The 20,588-nt window shown below is 40.3% G+C and overlaps 5 protein-coding genes across 5 annotated transcripts in view; 1 reads left to right on the forward strand and 4 right to left on the reverse strand.

Moving 5' to 3' along the window:
* LOC135335665 (uncharacterized) overlaps positions 1 to 3,968 on the reverse strand; it is a 4,164-nt gene extending 196 nt beyond the window's left edge. The window contains exons 1-2 of the mRNA XM_064531221.1: positions 3,808 to 3,968; positions 836 to 1,005 (exon numbers count right to left, since the gene is read on the reverse strand). Coding sequence (XP_064387291.1) covers positions 836 to 1,005; positions 3,808 to 3,904 — 267 coding nt within the window. The 5' untranslated portion in view covers positions 3,905 to 3,968. The remainder of the gene's footprint in view (positions 1 to 835; positions 1,006 to 3,807) is intronic.
* A 77-nt stretch (positions 3,969 to 4,045) lies between these two features.
* On the reverse strand, positions 4,046 to 5,708 carry LOC135335664 (uncharacterized). Its single transcript, XM_064531220.1, has 6 exons — positions 5,126 to 5,708; positions 5,004 to 5,073; positions 4,728 to 4,845; positions 4,597 to 4,677; positions 4,463 to 4,538; positions 4,046 to 4,407 (listed from the first exon to the last, which is right to left on the reverse strand). The coding sequence occupies exons 1-6, from the start codon at positions 5,161 to 5,163 to the stop codon at positions 4,161 to 4,163; spliced, it is 630 nt and encodes a 209-aa protein (XP_064387290.1). The 5' UTR covers positions 5,164 to 5,708; the 3' UTR covers positions 4,046 to 4,160.
* A 140-nt stretch (positions 5,709 to 5,848) lies between these two features.
* LOC135335661 (ammonium transporter Rh type A-like) lies at positions 5,849 to 12,454 on the reverse strand. Its single transcript, XM_064531216.1, has 9 exons — positions 12,149 to 12,454; positions 11,703 to 11,907; positions 10,883 to 11,178; positions 10,236 to 10,399; positions 9,010 to 9,147; positions 8,694 to 8,842; positions 8,468 to 8,634; positions 7,524 to 7,600; positions 5,849 to 6,182 (listed from the first exon to the last, which is right to left on the reverse strand). Exons 1-9 carry the CDS (start codon positions 12,366 to 12,368, stop codon positions 6,021 to 6,023), a joined length of 1,578 nt encoding a protein of 525 aa, XP_064387286.1. The 5' UTR covers positions 12,369 to 12,454; the 3' UTR covers positions 5,849 to 6,020.
* A 61-nt stretch (positions 12,455 to 12,515) lies between these two features.
* Positions 12,516 to 17,723, forward strand: LOC135335662 (translation initiation factor eIF2B subunit beta-like). The gene is made up of 15 exons (XM_064531217.1): positions 12,516 to 12,640; positions 12,694 to 12,780; positions 12,834 to 12,892; positions 12,969 to 12,998; positions 13,051 to 13,081; positions 13,128 to 13,173; positions 13,253 to 13,312; positions 13,488 to 13,537; positions 14,773 to 14,869; positions 15,314 to 15,469; positions 15,792 to 15,829; positions 15,881 to 15,941; positions 16,652 to 16,711; positions 16,983 to 17,119; positions 17,549 to 17,723. The coding sequence occupies exons 1-15, from the start codon at positions 12,570 to 12,572 to the stop codon at positions 17,619 to 17,621; spliced, it is 1,056 nt and encodes a 351-aa protein (XP_064387287.1). The 5' UTR covers positions 12,516 to 12,569; the 3' UTR covers positions 17,622 to 17,723.
* Positions 17,724 to 17,883: 160 nt separating this feature from the next.
* On the reverse strand, positions 17,884 to 20,550 carry LOC135335669 (muscle, skeletal receptor tyrosine-protein kinase-like). The gene is made up of 4 exons (XM_064531225.1): positions 20,376 to 20,550; positions 19,701 to 20,200; positions 18,618 to 19,552; positions 17,884 to 18,542 (listed from the first exon to the last, which is right to left on the reverse strand). The coding sequence occupies exons 1-4, from the start codon at positions 20,408 to 20,410 to the stop codon at positions 18,045 to 18,047; spliced, it is 1,968 nt and encodes a 655-aa protein (XP_064387295.1). The 5' UTR covers positions 20,411 to 20,550; the 3' UTR covers positions 17,884 to 18,044.
* Positions 20,551 to 20,588: the final 38 nt, after the last annotated feature.

Raw genomic sequence — 20,588 nt, forward strand, 5'->3', positions numbered from 1 at the left:
ATACTGTCGTGCATACCAGACACTCGGGCAGACAGGCATTGAAGGACGAACGAGAAATTTGATTACCTAATAAGTTAACCTTGACCAGCACAGACAATAGATGTCACTTACATATAGCGGTGGCGTGAAACTGCATAGGGCCTTCAATTTGGTATGAAACTTTATTATAGCTTTACTGGCGGGGGGGCACCACTCATTGACAATCCATAATTATAGCCTGGTGACTATAAACGTTCAACCAAGCGGTGAAAAATTGAGGAATCTAGACTCTTGGCTAAAAACGACCCCAGTAGACCTCACTATTCCGGCTCTCTGAAGTACGGCCACCTCGATGGCTATAATTACATATTTACCGCAAAAAACTCGCAGCCACTCGCTATTCCGTATACCGGCCGGATATGACGTTTTGGGTGTGGTTTGGAAAATTAGAGACACTTAAATAGAGAGCATAAAGATTAATCTCGAGACAGAACTGTAAATTAGTCATTAGATTTGAGGTAGAGTGGTTTTTTAGCCACTGTTATTTTCTGAAATGCAGCCAACTTGCTATAATTGTATTCCAGCCAAGCTGCACTGTCCAAAGGGTGGCTGGATTAACACGAGTCCACTGTTTATTTGCCAAACCATACTCAAAACATCATAAATGTATTAAACCTAGTTTGGGGCTGCCAGAACTGATCAGTATCAGTTTATATACGGAATAGCGAGTGGCCCTACTGTATGTTATACGTAAAAGCGAATGTACATGTAACATACATTGTAAAAGCCAGCCAATCTGAGAAAAATTGGGCCTTGAAGATAACCCACTATACGATATTATTAACCATGCACTTACGCTTCCAGGTGTAATCCACTGCTCCTTAGGCAACTGGGCACCCTTTATGCTAAGATCTAGGGCACGCTTGATTCTGTACAGTCTCGCATATGAATCCTCTTCTGGCAGCCGACGAACGGCCTCTTTTACTGCTGGGTCTTCCTCATTTTGAATATCATCAAGTAAGAGGCCTGGAGAAAAGAGTTTATGGTAGATGAATTCACTACATCGATCATGTATATATGAGACTGTACATACATTTTATGCTATGGCAAAAGTTAGCAATACATGTTAATTAAGGTGCCACCGTAAATAACTTAACAGGTGAAAGGTTATAAGGGAGCTGTTATTTGCACTGTTGAGCACATTTTACTGGTGCTACGTTTGTAATTACTCGCCCTCACGAGTGATTTTTATGCCTCGGTGCGCATGCGCAAGCGAGGTATACGGTAGTGTGTCTGTGTGTGTGTGTAGACTGCTACAGCAGCTCAAGGATGAATCAAGTGCAAGTAAGAGTTTCTATAGGCTTCTAGTCATGTTTTCTTGGATTTCAATTCGTGGATTTGCAAAATAATGCTTCGTTCTCGAGTCATTGCAGCCTTTTCAGAAGAGTGTGTAGCAAAACTTGTTCACTGAGTGTTGCTACTCTACTTAGTAGTTAGCTCTGCACTAGAACGCTAGCTATTGGTAGCTGCAAGAGTGAGAAGAGAGCTGCAAGGCTCTGCAGACGGCATCCATTAATTTTAGACTTGAACTCGATCGTTTTTACAACAATCATGGTTGATCATTACCCACTCTTCGAGTTTCCCTGCGATTCTGGATTCTGCATGCAGCAAAATTCACCATGATAATTATAATCAATGTGTGTATAAAAGCTAGCTATTAGTAGCTTTATGTTATGTAGCTTTGGCACCTCCACCGAGGCATCAGCACCTGTGGTGCTTTTTACTACTGATTTTTTCCTTTGCATTTTTCAATTATCCACGAGTATAAATGTTTTAATACCCGTGAAAATATGTCACCTTAGGTATAATTATTAATAATCGATATCCTACTGAGGCCACACCGAACGCATTTGGCAGCAAAGATGACAGGGGTGGATCTACCACACAGCTGCATTTAGGACCTACAGGCATTGTGGTTACCGCTGGTGGAAAAATAGATGTATTGGCAGTTATCAGACAAGATAGATTCTATCTGCATCACTATACACGGTTTTTATTACCTATGAGTGTCAAGATAAGGCATAATGCATAATGTTGTAAAGAGTGGTCATTTGTATAGGTTTAAAGTACAAACAGATGATTTTCCATTGGTGCACAAATAGAACAAGAATTCCTCATCCTACTATCCACGATAAAACCTAGATTGGAAGCCACTCCCCTTCACTGAGCTCTGGACTGGTAAGCTGCTGTGTTGAGAGTTGTCCCAGTGCGTGAAGAATGTCACGCTCACACAAGAATGCAAACGTCACAAATACTTACGTGCCACCGCCCACGTGCTAACTATTATATTATCGGCCTCGAGTATAAGTACCACACTGGTGGTCTGTTTTCGAGGCTGAAGCAATATCACCCACGCATTACGCATTTTGTTCTAATATTGCATTCCAACGGGACAACTCTCAACATGGCAGCTTGCCAGTCCTCAGAGCGCAGTAAAGGGAGTAGTTTCCAGTCTAGGTATTACTGTGAGATGTTAAATAACGGCGCAAGAAAATTTATATTCATTTAGAACGGCAGCCACAATCAAATTTTATAGGGATAAATTATACCATGAAATACCAATGAAAATACAATGTTCCGTTTGACGCTAAGATTTAGAGAGTGGAGCACCTGTATTATACCATAGATAGAGCAAAGAGGGATTGGCAACAAAATCGACCTCGAATAACCATCCGTGTTGCCCCGGCTTTACTCGAGGCTGTCTACTTCAACATAGGAAGACAGCCTCGAGTAAAGCCCAGGCTGGGAACGGTTGAGGAGACAAATGATTGTCTTACTGTCAGTATAACAATCCTGCTGCTGATTTTAGACTTTATTTCCATGCTTGAGGCTATATGTGACCCAGGACACTACTTAGTTAGACAATCTTAGCTATAATTATTCCGAGCAAAGCAAGGCTATAATCGTGCTAGGTCAAATCGAGATCAACGGTGGTAGTGGTGGTAGTGGTGGTGGTGGTTGGTCGATTTAAACTAGATCTAGCTACAGTTGCTCTCCAGTCAAGCGGTTTCGTTCTAAACTCAGCACAGGCACTCGATCTACATCAACACAAGACTCTCTGAACGACTTCTCATCCACAGTGAAGCTCTGCACGGCCGTTAGTGAACTTACTTCAACTATGGTTCTTACCGTGACGATCCGCCACAAAAACTATCATTACACAAACATCTCCAGCTAGCTAGATCTAGCTACTTCTCTACCCTACTCTTCTCACAATATGTAGTGTACATCAACACAAGACTCTCTGGCCCACTTTGGATCTCACAAAGAGGTTCTACACTGTCTTTAATGAATACACAAACCTAGCTTTCTTACGTGCCGATCATTACATTCATCGCAACAAAATAAAATTACGTCATAAGCCAAGCAAGACTAAATTACGTCATAAGCCAAGTGCTGAGTGAGGATTGCACCATGTGCACCCCTAGTTATAGGTGCTATTGGTCCATAGCCATCAAAAAACAGTGAAAAGAGGTGAAAAAAGCACTATGTACTGCTAGCTCTTTCTCAACAATCTAGAAACATTTTTGAGAATTTCCACATAATATACCCATCATCAAGAAGCATGGAAATCAAGTTTTGGGGGGTCTTAGAAAGCTCTGTGTAACATAAAAAAGTGTTTTGCGGCGTTACGGCGGGGGATAACACGCATAGTTCAAAAGTCTACGTTTTACCTTCCGTTACCAATCCCTCTCTTCTTTATCTATGATTATACTTTTTTGATATGCCATGGTCTAAGAGAGCTAATTTACAAATTATCAGGCTTACCAAGCTTCTCATGTCCAGAATGTTTTGGAGCAAACGACCCTAGAGCTTTCATAAGCCTGTGTCCAAGAGAAACTGAACTTCTTGCTGAAAGAGCCATTTTCACGTCCACAAGTGAACACAGTTTGTGAACTTTGGACCTACCGGTTGTCACCTAGACTTAGCCTCGAGACCTTAGTACTAGTGACTTCATAAATAATTATTATACACAATGTATACTATAAATTATGGTGACTTGGTCTTAATTAGTAAATACAGTATAATATGTACCACTCAGTTATAGTTAAAACAGTGAAACCATAATCTTAAACATTAGCTAACAACATGTATCCTCTATGATAATCCTGCAACGGTATCTAAGCATTCGATGTTATGGTGGTGTCTTGTGTTGTGGTCCTCTCAAACACAGGGTTGTTCAATGAGATCACCAGTTTGTCTTCTGGAGGACGCAAATGAGACTGATGAATAGGATTCTCAATGATGACTTTGACCAGTCCTCCTATTCCCTCCCCTTCTTTACTGCACAGAAACAGGGTGTCCACGTTTACAAACGGTATCGTATGTCTTTCTCGCAGCCATAAGTCCAGTACTGATATCATATTCCTGCACAATAATTGGTACAGTTTAGTATATACAGGGAACCTTATTCTGCATGTACTTTGTTCCTTGATCTAAGTGAAATTGCTCTAAAAGGTGAGACACTGTCCAGTACTTTCCTCCCCCAGTGGGCACATCTGTACATCGATCAGTCACATGCATGCATAATCATTGTGTTAAAATTATTAAGTTTACCTTCATTGGAAACAGGTACAGCGTAGTACAAAGTGAGGTTGTTTCTGCTGGGCGACGCTGTCAACGGGTACGCACTTGATCCTGTTGTAGAACGGAATGCTGCAATCAGCTGTACTTATAAATCAACTTACCGTGGAGACCAATCTCTTGTTTTAAACTGTCCAGAACCACTGTTGTAGGGTCCTTGTCTATCCCTGCCTCCCATTTCGGCAAAGTGAGAGTTTGCAGGCCTTCGCTATTCATGTAAACCTATGGGGATTATAGCCTAGGTATAATTATATTCTCGTTCACCAATCACTTTATGGCTTTAATTATGTAAATCTACCAAGCCGGATAATCGAGGTTCCGGATAATGGAGGGCCAGACAATCAAGGTTCTACTGTACATCTATTTCACATAGTACGTACCTCATATTCCCTACATGAATACTCATTGCTCTTTTTGACCCTTCTTACTGGTGCACAAGATATGTAAAAGCTGAACAAATAATATTATAAACTCAGACTAAATTAAGAACACATATATGTACCTGAAACCAGCTCCAATATTAGGCTGACTTCTGTCCATGCTGCCAACCAACTGTGATATGATGGATCAAGATGTGTTTGTGTTGTAAAGTGCCCCTCCCACTAACATAGGTCAACCAAATTCAAGATGGACATGAATAAAATTATGATGTATGTGAGACATCAAAGTAATTACCGGGTATACAAATAAATTTGTTTCTCCAGCCAGAACCAAGCGTCTCGCCCTCACATACTAGGTGGCCAAGCGGTTAAAGATCTTTGAACCTATTACAGACCCTCTCGTTAGCCACAAAGTGAAGGTTATACCAAGAGTACATTAGTACTCCTGGTTATACAAACGTACACGTTCTTGTAGTTTGTCGGGAAGACTCAACGAACGACAGGCTGTGTTGATATAGACACTTCAAAGTACAGCATTTAATTGATTGGAGAAAACATATGAAGTGATGACTGATGAAGTACATGCATGGGTGCAAAATGGTTTGTATTCACGTAAATGTATAGCCAATTAGTGTAATACCCGTCTCACTTATAAAAAGAAATTTGCAAAAAAATGCTTTGTCAATGGTTGGTTATAGTCTCGCGCGGGCCATACTTTGAACTGATTCAATCGATTTTGATCAGTCTTCAAAGTATGGCCGAGGATACCAGATTATAGTTGCTCCATCGCAAGACAGCCAAAAATATTTGATTTTATAATATATACCCCCTTGAAATTTTACACATACGATTCCTATAAATCCACTTACTAAAAAAAAGTGTAGAATCATACAAAAAGAATAACAAAGTAGTAGGGGACAATACAGTACCCCCACGACAAGCTAAATATTTATGTGATGCATGTACGTGTCACTATCAAATTACAGTCTGCATGAGCTTGCACTGCCTTGATCCTTGTTACACTGTTGACTGCTTCATCTCATCAGGAGCCATAGAGCTTTGGCGACCACGAACCTCCCTCTGTCGCAGTCCTATAGTAGTCTCATATTGACCATCAGGCTCTTGGTGATCTTGTTGGGAAACCAGCACTGGTAGATAATTGTCAGCATCATCTGGGAGCTACATGGATAAAATAAATGAAAGCACTGGTAGGTAGGTAATTGTCAGCATCATCTGGGAGCTACATGGATAAAATAAATGAAAGCACTGGTAGGTAGGTAATTGTCAGCATCATCTGGGAGTAAAATAAATGAAAGCACCGCGGGTGGTGATGCTAGCTATTTGCTAATACACACGATTATTATAATGCTCTTATAGTAATTTTGCTTGCATGCTACAGGGAAACTCAAAGAGTGGGAAATGATCGACCATGATTGATGCTAAAAAGGTAGTCTCATGAATCAGCCGCCGTTCCTTTGGAACACCGTCTGAGCACTCTTGTCATCGTTTTATGTGCCAAGACGGAATTCCGTCTTGACCAATCAGATTGCAGAAGTCCAGTCAGGTGATGAACTTGGAGGCAGCAAAGAACTGCACTTTGCTCAACGCATTTGGATAATCATTACGCATGCATTACGCATGGTAAACACTTTGTACATAGAAGCTGCTGCGAAGCATAAGCAAGCCAAGCAGGGTCCTTGGGCAAGATTTAGCACCACAAGTAAAACACAAATAGAGAGAGATGCCTTCGCTTGAAGATTTGTACATAACAATTAGCAAATACGTGTGGGCGTAAGATCCCGAATTTAATTAAATTCCATTGGTTTTGTGAGCAATCAACATTCCATTTTAAATTGACTTCATGACAAGAGTGCTCAGACGGCGTTCCAAAGGAACGGCGGCTGATTCATGAGACTACTAAAAAGGATGCCAAAACTAAAACTAATGGCTGCTGCATCTGTGCAGTAGAGCCTTGCAGCTCTCTTCTCACTTTTGCAGCTACCAATAGCTAGCTTTCTAGTGCAGAGCTAACTATTTAGTAGAGTAGCAACACTCCATGGACAAGTTTTGCTACGCACTCTTCTGAAAAGGCTGCAATAACATTCCAAACTAGGCATACTCATAAACAAAGCATTATTTTGCAAATCCACGAATTTAAACCAAAGAAAACATGACTAGAAGTCTATAGAAACTCTTACTTGAACTTCATTGATCCTTGAGCAGCTGGAGCAGTCTACACAGACACACACAAAACACTACTGTATACCTCGCTTGCGCATGCACACCGAGGCTAAGAAATTGATAATTAACACAACCCATTACTTAATTAGTGCTGTAATTTTCATCACCCTACACGACAATCAGTACATAATTATACTGATCGTCCTCAATTACTGTGGATCTATAGGTAGGTATCGCCAAATTAGGAAATGGATACGAAGACTGCCAAAGTAAGTGTTTGGTTAGTTTCGCCAAGTATTGCTAATAGAGCTCTGCTCAATGATTAACTGGCTAACTTACCTCCCAGAATTCCTCATCATCATACAAATGCTCATCATCCAGATTATTGAATGCTGGCAGACAATGCACAATAGCACCTAAAAACAAAGTATGGTTAAGTTATTATACACAAAAATTGGTTCATGAGAGGTTCGAACCCTCGACCTTCGCGTTATCAGGATGATGCTCCACCGACTGGGCTAATGAACCAATTGACGACATTCCATGCATTTTTTCACAATTAACCCGAGCCCACCGCGGACAGAGGGGTTGTAGTAAACTAGTCGGTTGATTTGTTTGTTTGCCTGTTTGTAATTTCTGAGTCTGCTTACCTGGATGCCATAGCGCTGCATTTTACAGCATGGATGCCTTCACACAACAAGTTTTGACAGATTGAAGTTAAAGTTTAATTTGTTGTCGAATAAAAGCGAGCAAAAGCTAAGAAGCTTGCACGTTGGCTGCATGGCTAGCTAACTACACGCGGCCTTTATTCGAGGTGCATATCTGCAGCTGTAGTGATCCCGTACCAGGAACAATGGAAAAGGGGCACTCAAGTAGAAAGCTAAAATTATGACTGCGGTTGTTGCTTCTTTGCTTATCCTAGCCCAGAACATACCAGAGCCTATTTTCAAGCTTATTTGCTGACTTTGCTGTGATCCTAGTCCACAGTGCCATTCAATGTTTTAGCATGCCTCTAGCCCACAATACGTTCTGGGTTAGGGTTAGGGGACCAGGAGCCATATTTTCAAGCTTAATTGTTTGCTGACTTTGCTGTGATCTTACATGTAGTCCACAGTGCCGTTCAAAGTTTAGCATGCCTCTAGTCTACATATTGCACCTGTTACTTGCTACTTAGCCAGCTAGCTTCCATGCTTATACATTCCTCTGGTTTCTATAGATCTATATTATTTATCCAACAGCCGAGGGTTAGCAATATTAATTCAGTGCTCTAGTTATTATCTCACCCGTTAGCAATCCTCCCGCTATTGAAATAGTCAGTGTAGAGGCTAAGAGGGCTAACTGAAAGCCAGCTTGTGTCCCAGCATCTCTCCCTACTGAAGGTGATATCCCAAGACCTGAAAACTCAGTCACGTTGGCACTTGGGGTTCGCGCAGGAAATACTAGGTACAGACTGCAGAACACAAATTACTTGTAATACATGCATGCATATAGACGAAAACGTTTGCTAACCTGGGTCCATAGGCAACCTTTCCATCAGCTGCGGAAATCTCGGCTACGCCTGCTGCAATAGCAGAGGCTATTCCAGAGAATACACCAGGCAATCCATGAAGATTGTGAACCCCACAAGTGTCTTGAATGTATATCTTCTCAAGGCAGTCCTGTAGAGTTGTCAGCACAACACAACCTTAGTTCAGTAGTCAGTTCATAGATAAGAAGACCAAGCAAAAAGCACGACGTATTATAGTAGCTAAAATTAATATGCCACAACAGACTAGTGCTAACTCTATAACAAACAGTGTCGTAATACACCAATGCATTCACTTACACTAAAGAGTCTGTATCCCACCACCGAAATGAAGCCAGCGAGGAACCCGATAAGCAGTGCCCCCCAAGGTTGCAAAACCATGTCTGCCACAGAGCCAACTGCCACGCCTCCAGCCAAAGAAGCATTCTGGATATGCGTCTGCACAAACAAGAACATGAAGAGACACCATTATGCGACCAAAAGTACATGGATGGCTTCATATATTGAACAACACTTCCTGCACTGAACAAACAACACAACTATAATAAATTAATGTCATGCTGTCAGTGGAGCACATTATTATGCCTCGAGGCGTAGCCGCACAAGGGATACGGTAAAGCTGACTGTGTGTGTGTGTCTGTCTGTGTGTGTATTCCAGCTAAAACTGCTCAACGGTTGCAATGCGACAAAAACTAACAGCTTCTATAGGCTTCTAGCCACGTTCTTTTGGATTTTGATTCGTGGATTAGCAAACTAAAGCTTCTTTCTCGAGTTATGGCTAGTTCGACTCACATTGAAGGCTGTTGCAAGTCTCTTCAGAATCTGTCATAGCATAATCTGTTCACACAAACTTTCTATTCAACTCATGAGTTAGCCTTGCACTAAAGCGCTAGCTTTTTGTTAGCTACAAGAGTCAGAAAAGATCTGTTAAAACTATGGCGCTATATTAGTGCCATAATTCAAAGGGGTACCCTAATGAAAAAAGTATACCCCCTAATAAAAAAAAGTATACCCCCTAATGAAAAAAGTATACCCCTTAATGAAAAAGTATACCCCCCTTGAATTATGGCACTAATATAGCGCCATATAAAACAGCTAGCTATAGTAGCCATCGAGCCATTGTGCTCGATCTCTTTGGACACACCCTTTAATTATTCCTGTGGATGCAATGCGCATGCGCGCTCATCCCCACATGTTAGAGAATCCAGTGAAAGAATCAACTTCTTTTTCTTGAGGTTCTGGTATACCGGTAAGCCACAAAACAAATGATACCAGATAACAATAAATTCATGTACACAAGTCTGGTAACAATAGATACATGTACACAAGTCTTTTCTTCTCAGTATTAATATAGATAGATGACAATCAGTATATACCATAATATAATAAGCACATTGCAAATTATTTACCTCTTCTATAACACTCTAATACTTTTGAGCGAAAGCAAAAACATGGCGAGAGGCATTGGTAAGCGCACGCTTGCAACACTCGTTCTTTAATCATTTATTGCATGCTGTGTAACTCACCATATCAAGCTTTCTCTTATTGTTGAAGAGCATAGAGAAGATGAAAGTGGAGATGACACTGGCGGTCATGGAGTAGTAAGTGTTGATCACTGCTCTATACTGGGCATTGCCTGACGCTAAAGCTCCGTTAAAACTGGGCCAGAACATCCACAGGAATATTGCACCTATAATTATGATTGTGTAAGTGATTATGAAAGTGGCACGTCGTGCTGAATCGAATCAGTAAAAACACAAACCATGAAAACTAGCAGGGAATTTAGTATGCATCAGTGGTCGTCAATCCAACTAAAGTCACTGTATTGTACTCGTATAAAAATGATATAGGAAGCAGCAAGAATGTCATATGCAGCTGCTACATGTAACCCTGCACGGATAAGATGACATTACTTTTAGGCATATAAAGGGCTTCACGTGGCACTGAAATGTCTAGGTGTGACTTCTGTTGTTATTGCTAGGTGGGATTTCTGTTGTTATTGTACTTACATGTGATAATCTAACAAAAATAACCGTGTGTTGACAGTAGGTAAATGTAGATTTTGGAAATACCCACTGAGCAAAATTTTAGATGAGTCACACACTTTGTCTCCCTAATACAATAACTTCAGCAAAGATGTCATAAACAATCATACGTATACAATAACACTTACCGATCATGGCGAAGAGGTCTGAGTGATAAACAGTTGAGTTTTTGGGATGGTTACTAGCCTTCTTTCTGTAGAGCATCACGGAAACACCCAGTCCAAAGTAAGCCCCAAAAGTGTGGATGAGCATAGAGCCACCGATGTCTGCAGCTTTGAACACGAAATGGTTAAGAGCTTCATTAGAGGAGTAAAAGATAATCTCAAAGAATGTGATGACAATGAGTTGGAATGGACTGGCTCGACCCAGAACTGCTCCCATGGTTATCAGTGCAGCTGCAGCTCCAAAGTCAGCAGTTACCATGCTGTATGTTGGTACACGTGCATATATGGAGTATAAAGTATTTCTTGAATCAAAAATCAAAATGAATATGTACCATACAAATGGACCTTTATTGTAAATAATTTATATTCCTTGTGATTATGATAATGATTACATAATAGCCTAGGGGCATGGGTAAAGGCAACAATGTTAAGTACATGCAGCAAAACTGTATGCATGATCCCGTATGCCTATTCTCATACATGTACACACTATTACATGTAATAGGTACAGATTGATGAAAGTGAGAGTACCAAATCTCTTCCTGATTCACTTACTGATAAAGTTGAGTTTGAAATTACTAATCACACTCCCGGCGACTTTAAACAAGCTGTGCGGTCATTACAACCACACTTCTCATGCTGACAAACACAGCTTAGATTGTTTGGGTGCTTAGATATTACAGTAGTATAATGCCTATACTGTCAAGGGAAACTGAGGACTGAAACTTTGCTTGCTTATTTCCGGGTGAGGGGAGAATCTTAAGTGTGATTATTTACTTCCTACCTCTCAATGCTAACATGAATGCTGCAACATGTGTTTGTCTTTGATTGCTCAATGAAGGTGTACACACCGCTGGCAATGGTGTACCACTGGATGGCAAAAGCAGCCACCAGCATGTTGAACGCAACACTCCCAAACCCATAGCGACGAAGGAAAGTCATCAGAAACCCAAATCCGATGAAGATCATAACGTGGACATCTTGGAAAACTGCGAAAAATAGAGTTTGTACCTATACACCGTGTATCAGTGATTGTATACACACTAGACCAAACAATTCGTACCAGTACAGTGCACAGTGCACAATATGAAAACGGAGCGATCTACATATATTTTTACTACATCCATGTTAACACAAATTTTTTCAACCATTGTTTTAGCATGCTTCTGCTAGAAACAAGAAATCATAGTCTATGATTTCTATGACATAGAGTATGTGGTGTGTGCTTACAGGGGTACGTCTTAACGGTGGAGAGAGAAGACTGGAGGTTGCGAGTGAACTCGTCAGCAGTGCCACCTGCTTCTACATGCTGTGACACTGCTACCAGGTCTTGATGGGGTGCTCCAGCTTCATCATAGCGAACCAACAAACCGTAGATGACCAGAAATATGACTTCAAACACAAATAAGAAAATAGGGAAAGTTAGCTTTTCCAAACGACTCAGCTTCATCTTGCAAACCCAGCACGAACTTACAGTTGTATTGAAAAGAGGCTGGCCAGAGATAAAGTAAGGAAATCTATTACTCTATCTCGATCTCTAGGTTAGCAAACAGAAAGCCCAGAGAACTGCGGTTCAACTTCGCTCAATACCTCATTCAAAGCCAAAGGAACGCCCCTTTCCTTAATTCTGCTGACTTAGCAAAAAGGCAGCATGGCAAAACCCCAAGAAGAGGAGCTAACAGAAAAAGTGGATGGCTTTGTCACATACCTCAAACAAAAGAAGTGAGGAGTATTGTTATTCTAACATTAAAAAAATCTATGTTACATACTCTCAGCCGGCTTCACAGCTCCTACGATGTAGCCAAGCGCACTGTACTTCTCATGAGAGAGATCTGCTCTAAAACCAAATGGGCCAGTGCAGAGTAAGTGAAGTCAGTGCCTTTGCACACATAGAAACGTGAGATATATATTGTAGCGAACTGATGTATCGAATGAGAGTGGCTGGAAAGAAACTTGTTGAAGCTCAACCCAGTGGTGAGTTCATAACACCTGACAAATAAATCTGTATGTGCACACATAATATTCTCTCTCATGCCCTCCCCGTTATCAGAGAATGCTGTAGGTAACATGGTCCGCCGGGGTAAGTTCTTTATCTTTGTTGTTCTCCGCCATCGATGTTTACGTATTCATAGTGCTTAAGATAACAAGAGAGGAACATGCCAGGTAGATAAAAGATTTGTACGCCATGCTATTAAAAATGTGTATCTAGTTGTATTGGTGAGAGTGAAGACTTGGACATAAAGGACTCTCTCCATGTACGTTGGCATATCTGATTCAGATTTGCTGATATATAGAACTTAAGAATAACGTTGATTTTGATGCTGTTTTGAACAGACTCTACTGCACGGAGAAGTTGATCAAAGTAATTTTTCCAAGCCTGTGCTCAATCTCAAGGTATTACAATTGTAGTTTTGTTGTTGGTACATGTGTAAATGTATTAAGCAAAAGTCTTGAGGAGGTCGTAACGAGGTATCCTAGCTGTCTCTTATTTAGTCAATGGGATCCCATTTGTGAGAACAATAATAATAATGATCCTGGTGTAGCTAAGATGTTGTGTTCTTTGCCCCAGGGTAGCGTGATAGAGACCATGAATGAGCTCTTGGATGAGCTGGAAGGAGGGTAAGGCAATAATTATAGGATAACAATCATGTTGGTAATGACCTCACTACAAAAGTTGAAGATTTATCCGTATGTCAGGAGTGGCAATTTGACATAAGGATTTCAGTGTACTTTAATAATGGCATGCACCATGCACTACGACCTAATTGCCCTTCCTAACTTTAGTCTTTCCTGGGTTTTCCACCGGAGAGTTGTAAGACCGGGAAATGAGTTGTTTGTGCCCATCTACATGTACCTCAATCATTATCACTTTGTCACCTCCACTTTGAAATTTAAAATGTACATGTACATGCAGACCAGTCTGTAATATAGATTACCAATCAACGGACTACAGAAAAGATACGACTAATCGTATGATGTGCTATTAGTGCACTGGAATTTGTACAGCAATTAATCTCGTATCAGAGTAATTGTAAATTGCACAGAGGCTTGTTTTCGAATAACGGCCGCCCCCGAACATTTTGTTAAAACTGCAAAGAACTGCATCATAACAACAAATTAATTTCACATCTTATAATGTAGAAAGATATACATCAATTAATAGATCTGTACTGTAAGCACTAGCCACTAGGTAGGCATGGAGAAGTATTTTTCTTTTTCGGCACTAGAGGATTATATTTAAATGCTACATGTACCTCAGGTATAGCCTCGTTCCCGGGCCGATTTTAAACGAAGTTGAAAAATACTAGCTAGAAACAACGAGGCTGGGAACGAGGCTACCTCAGGTAGCTTAGTGCTGTCAATACAACTACAAATAAATTGTCTTTTCATTGATGTCTTTAAATTGGAATAATGGGTACACCAAACAGGCTGACTTTTTGAGAATAGTCAAAAAGAATAATAGGGTAAAATAAAAAGTAAATTTGCCAAGGCCTACTTGCGCCCCCCCCCCCCCCACCCATTAAAATGAGTTGTCTCATCCCACCAAGAATTCTAGTTGCCTTTTTGCTGTTTCACACTGTCAATTTATTTTAGGTACAGATCAGATACCGTATAGTGGGTAATTTTGTCGTCCAACTTTTCATATGAACTATCAATATTAATATTTCAAATTGTATTCGTACAGCTCAGAATGGTGACGGTGAACCTATTGCGCATTAATAATTTCGTAGTTTTAATTTTCTTGTGTCCACCATACGACCTACATAACCTGCTATTAAATACGGTATGCTACAAGCACTCCTTTAGAGACATTCAAAGAACTTAAGTTCACCACCTCACCTCTAACACTCCAGTGCCTCCAACATAGCCTCACAGGCTCTAGACCACATCCACTCCAGTGAGGTCATCATGACTGCAGGCTACTCAAAAACAGTAGAGGCCTTCCTCAAGGTGATACCATGCAACTCTGTGTGTGCATGTGTATGAATTAATGAACATGTTAATTAATGAACATGTACATGTATGTGTATAACAATTACTCTTGGTATAATGTATACAACGTAGTACGTGTGAGCCTACGACTACGAATTGACTCTTGCTGTAATACATTGTACATGTATATGTAGGAAGGTACTGATTATTATCTTTCATCAATACAACACCCTTTACTTTCCTGAGCCAATTAAACTTCACTATAAAAAAATTATGCATGTACATGGTTTTACAGTCTCTACGAGTAACCGATATTCTAAAAAAAGCAAATTAGGCTACTAGTTTAATACCTTCAATCAAGTTCTTAGTACAATATCAACTGCCATATACTAAGTCCATGAGCACCCAAGTTAAAATAGCGATTACAAGAAGTCATGTACTGTACTGTATGTTTCTACACAGGCTGCTGCAAGGAAGAGGAAATTTGAGGTGATAGTTGCCGAGTCAGCACCGTCATATCAGGGCCAGGAACTAGCCACTAAACTAGCCCAGGACGGTATTCAAACCACGGTCATTACCGACTCAGCTGTCTTCGCTATCATGTCACGAGTCAACAAGGTACTCCTACATGTACATGCATATATATACAAGATATTGTTGCAGTAGTTATCTCAAATCAGCCGTACATGCTAAATTTCCCGCAAAACACTCAGCAGTTATTGTGTTCATTGTATTAGCCTCGATTCCAGGCTGCTGAGAATCGAGACTATCAATGTATACACATGTAGGCCTATTCAGACGATTCTTCATGAGTATAATGCTTGAGCTGTACTGCAATCAGATTGTGGATTCTTTGCTATTGTCATAACGTAACTTTTAGTGCATAAATAGCGGTTACTCGATCCACAATGTTAGTCATGTCATGTTTCTATCTCTGTAGGTTATCATAGGTACACACACAGTTATGGCTGATGGAGGGTGAGTGTGTAAAATGTCATGACATTTACTAAATGGAATGACTTTCTGCAGACTGAAAGCCTTGAATGGTGCTCATCAACTGGCTCTAGCTGCCAAGCACCATTCTATACCAGTGAGTTGTAATTATTGCCGAGCGGGAAGTGAGACGAATAATTGCACTACCTGATTTTGACCCATGTAGATAATATGTGTCTGTAATAGATGTGGGTTGGGCTCCCGGGGGGGGAGCTTTGAGACAATAAAAGTACTTGCCTAGCTCTCTGTGCAGCGTAGCAGAACGGGAGGGACAGAAGAGCCAGAGCTAATAGTTCAGGCAGATCAGCAGAGGGGTCAGCTTTTATATTCTAATTTACTGTAAACTCTATAGTCTATGCCTGACATTTTAGTGTACTTCCTACAGACCATGATATAAAAAGAGAAAGTATGCATGCACAACAAACGTGGATCTAATTACTAGATGTAGCACTACACATCACACTTCCAACAGGACAAGTCAACTTCCTTACCATCTAACTTGAATACGTGCACATATCTATTATGTAATTCCTACAGATGATATAAAAGAGGAAGTAAATGTATGCATAATTATAAGCTCACAACAAACGTGGATCTGATTACTAACGCTACACACCACACTTTCAACAGGATCAGACATGTCGACTGTCTGATCCTATTAATCGGCCAGTTATTTTCTCTTAATTTTTTGACCTCTTTCATTTAGCTATTATTAGCATAAACAAATGCAAATCAGAGCTTCCCGCGAGGCGCCTGCATATCATATATACGTGTACTCCAGCAATTATAATTATTATATGTGTATAGGTTCTAGTTTGTGCGGCATTGTTCAAGTTCTCTCCGGAGTATCTCTGCTCTTATGACCAAGTAAGACCCTATAAGGGGGTATGATATAATACCATTGTGACCTTGGGATAAATCATTATAATTGTTACTGAATTACACATGATTTTGACGATTTGTATGTGGCACAAATTTGACAACAAAATCATGTACTTTTGATTCAGTGTCATTCGACACCAATCTCGAAAGTAAATGAAAACTAGGCCTCATGTTACTGACACGTCCGTGTACATCCTGCATTGTACATAATTATTGTTTACAATGTAGTTGACTATGCTATACCTCCTTGCAACAGGACACCTTTAACAAGATTGTGGCACCACATGATGTCCTCAGTTTCACCGATGGCGAGTTCGTTTCAAAGGTGCACGTCCAGAACCCTGTGTTCGACTTTGTCCCTCCTGACCTCATCACACTCTTTATATCAAACATGTGAGTGCACAATAAGAATTATTATGCATGCATGTACATGTACAGTGGAATAATTATAAGGCAAGGCACCTAGGTATACCAAATGTGAACGCAAATCATTCCCTCAATGAAGATTACACCTTAATTTGTGTAGTAGATAACCACAACCCCATTCCCCAAGGCTGGCTGGCATCTGGTGTTTGTTGACTATTTTATTTTTCTGCTAAATAATATGTCTTCCGGCCCCTCTGCATGACCTGATCTGGTCCATGCACTTATTTTTCTGCTATAATTATTTTTATATACATGTACCTCTGTATCTACAATTACTTTACATTCAGTTTCATGGCTGCACACACTCTGCTGTACATATTACATGCTCTATACCAACCCAGTATATATTCTATCTTCTCCTGTTATTAAACTCATACACACACAATGATATTATAGTGGTGGGAGTGCTCCTTCGTACATCTACCGACTCATCAGTGATTTGTACCATGCCGATGACAAAGACTTGTGATTAGTGCTTCTACATATACAGGTATCAACTAGTTTGTGAAATGAAACATTGTCTATCTGTTATACATGCATGCATTTTGCATATCAATATTGTTTGTACAGATTGAGGTCAAAGGTATATTGTACAGTAATCCACTGGTCGGATGTACCAGGTGTACTACTTTGCGCTCTTCTTTTGTACCAAAATAATTATGGTCTCAAAAATTGCATGCGAGGTGGCTCTTAAATTATGTCGCCACTTTATAGTTACGGCTCATTCAAAATAATATATATACATTCAAAAGTTGGTAATAAATTAATGGAGTATTAATTGAGAGCAATTGCAACAATGAAGATACTGAAGTGCATAATAACGGTGTGAGGCAGCCAGAGTATGGAGCAAATCAACAATAAATAAATATGCAGTGGTGTTTCAGACTACTAATTAATTGTCAGGAGTAAAAGTAACTGAGCTACTGGGTCTCCTAAGATCGGGTGTGGAAGGGAGCCCACCAAAAGCTTTTTTCTCCTCAATACTCATATTTTGGGGAGTATCAGAAATTTCTTTCGAAAGTACACTAAACCATGGTCTCTTCGACGGCTGTTTAGACCAGCATTTAATCATGAGGTCATACACACCATCAGGGCATTGATCAGGCTTTGGAAGATACTTTCCTTTCAGTACGTGCTGGACCACCTGAGCATTGGTGAGCTTGTCATACGGCCGAGCTCCAAATGTGAATACCTCCCACATCACAACACCGTATGACCATATGTCAGAGTAAACAGAGAATTTGCTGTGACGAATGGTTTCTGGGGCTAGCCAACGAAGAGGTAGTGGGGTGCTCTTTGCTGAACTCGAGCTTAGGCAGCAGTAATCTTTTGACTGCTGATCATAGCTTAGACCGAAGTTGGCTATCTTCACGCTCAGCCCATTCCCAACCTATATACATAAATGATGCTAGATTTAGTTATTGCAAAATGTAATAGCATAAATTTGTAGGTCTTAAAAACTTACCTGACAATTCCTAGCAGCAAGGTCTTTCATCACGAATGCTTTCTTGCTCAAGTAATCCATTCCATCAGCAATCTGGTGAGAAATGTTACAAAGATCATCTATTCCGAGTGGCGAAGCATTTGTAGAAGGGCAGTTGCTTGCAGTTTCATTTAACACCTCATCGAAATTAAACCAGGCTGAGTTCAGTGACTGTAGAAAGTCTTTTAGTGAGCCGTACTCCAGGTACTCGTAAATCATGAACATTGGTTCTTCACGGCAGACCCCCAAGAGTGTTATCACATTGCGATGGTTAAATCCTGATGCCCAGGTCATCTCAATCAAGAACTGCTGCCTGACTTTAGCAGATGCCCTCTCTTTGAGAGATTTTATGAAAATGGTCGTAGATACAACATTCTCTTCTAAACCTGTCGCCTCGCCTTGATATGTCATACCAAAATTGGTTTCCCAGAGGTCTTTAAGCAAACAAATATTAATATGAGGAAACTCCAATTCGTTTAATCTCTGTTTAGGAGTCATATTGAGGTACTCTTTGTTAGTCAAGCGTTTAGCTAATGTGCTAGATCTTGGTGACATATTAACAAACAGGGCATTCTGATAAGCAGATTTTCGCAGCATTAGTGTTCCTCTTTTTCCAGACTCGGGATCGCTAATTGGGCCAGTGTCCGGAATATCAAGCTTAAATTCAATAGCCTCTTCTAACGGATTTACACTACCGTTTTTCTCATGATACTGTGGTATACTGTCTCTTCTCTTTGGCTTTCTCATTTGGCAGCAGCAAAATATGATCAGGAAAACAAAAACTGAGAAGGAGATTACTGGAATGCCGACACCCAAACAGACGGCAGCAATAAGAGTAGTGTTTGGATCATTGTTGTTGCTTGGAGGGTCTGTTGTGGGTGGCTGGGTAGGTACACAGCTGTCAGTTAGGGGCGGGCCTGTACACAATAATATTAGTTTATAATTCAGTGAATATCAGCGATACTAAGTACACGTAAGACAAAACATTTGGTTACAGTGTACATCTACATAATAATATACAATGGTTTAGTCTGGACATGTTATCAAGCTCTCTTAGACTCTTACCAGTATTGATAGAGATACAGTTTGTTGTCATGGCAAGCGAGCTGTTACAGTCACTCTCTTGCTGTAGACTCGGTAACTTAATACTTTTAATTCTACGAAGCTCATTGATAATGTTTGTGAAAATCCTCCAATGCTGAACAGAACAATCAGTTCCAATAACACCCACACAATCTTCTACACACAATGTTGAATTGACTGGTACGTATTCAGTAGTTTCTACCGTCAATTCCGCATGTTCACACACTGAGAAGACTTCATGACAATACAGGTTAACAAATCCTGTGAAACATGATTGTGGTATCTCGCCAGCTTGAACGCTTAGCTGAGCCAAATCGAAGACTGATTCAAGCTCACCCTCTGCGTCAGCTAGCGAAAGTTGTTGAACAGCAAGGACATGGTCACAAGATGTGAAGACGCTCTTACAGTGTAGAGACAAACCACCTGCTTGTGTGTAATATTGCACACAAGATGGCTGTGCTTGTGTAGAGGCAGTGAGCAACCTATGAAGAATAACAAATGACAACAATAAGCTAGATACAACCCCATGATAATTAGTTAATAATTATTGTCAACGTTAGGTCCTTTAGCTTGGGTGTATAGATCTATAATTATAGCCTCAAATTATTGATAGTGAGTTTGACAATACATTGGCAATAAAGTGGATGGAGAACTCACACGAATTCAAATAGAATTACTAATAGGACACTCATTTTTTGAACTTGTTATTCTGTGCAACACTCAAACCAAATGACTGGCTTCCAGTTAGAGCTATATCTTTGTTGGAGCTATCTTTAATTGTTACAACTGCAGCTAATTTTTAGTGTTGGCTAAGAAAGTGGGTGGGGCTCATATGACTTCAAGCAGACATTCCACTGCACAAACATTGGT

The sequence above is a fragment of the Halichondria panicea genome, chromosome 4 (genome assembly GCF_963675165.1).
Source record: "Halichondria panicea chromosome 4, odHalPani1.1, whole genome shotgun sequence".
NCBI classification, from domain to species: domain Eukaryota; kingdom Metazoa; phylum Porifera; class Demospongiae; order Suberitida; family Halichondriidae; genus Halichondria; species Halichondria panicea.

Bases quoted from the DNA above. Each gene is read 5' to 3' on its own strand.
- LOC135335662 (XM_064531217.1), top strand. From the start codon at position 12,570: ATGGCAAAACCCCAAGAAGAGGAGCTAACAGAAAAAGTGGATGGCTTT. The intron at 13,082-13,127 runs GTAGATAAAAGA...ATGTGTATCTAG, and splicing joins ACAAGAGAGGAACATGCCAG to TTGTATTGGTGAGAGTGAAG. The intron at 15,470-15,791 runs GTACTCCTACAT...CTATCTCTGTAG, and splicing joins TCATGTCACGAGTCAACAAG to GTTATCATAGGTACACACAC.
- LOC135335669 (XM_064531225.1), bottom strand. From the start codon at position 20,410: ATGAGTGTCCTATTAGTAATTCTATTTGAATTCGT. The intron at 20,201-20,375 runs GTGAGTTCTCCA...TATTCTTCATAG, and splicing joins GTAATTCTATTTGAATTCGT to GTTGCTCACTGCCTCTACAC. The intron at 19,553-19,700 runs GTAAGAGTCTAA...TATTGTGTACAG, and splicing joins CTGTATCTCTATCAATACTG to GCCCGCCCCTAACTGACAGC.
- LOC135335661 (XM_064531216.1), bottom strand. From the start codon at position 12,368: ATGAAGCTGAGTCGTTTGGAAAAGCTAACTTTCCCTATTTTCTTATTT. The intron at 10,400-10,882 runs GTAAGTGTTATT...TCATAATTATAG, and splicing joins AGACCTCTTCGCCATGATCG to GTGCAATATTCCTGTGGATG. The intron at 8,635-8,693 runs GTTAGCAAACGT...TGTGTTCTGCAG, and splicing joins AAGGTTGCCTATGGACCCAG to TCTGTACCTAGTATTTCCTG.
- LOC135335664 (XM_064531220.1), bottom strand. From the start codon at position 5,163: ATGGACAGAAGTCAGCCTAATATTGGAGCTGGTTTCAG. The intron at 5,074-5,125 runs GTACATATATGT...TTATTTGTTCAG, and splicing joins AATATTGGAGCTGGTTTCAG to CTTTTACATATCTTGTGCAC. The intron at 4,846-5,003 runs GTACGTACTATG...TAATCCCCATAG, and splicing joins ATTCATGTAGGGAATATGAG to GTTTACATGAATAGCGAAGG.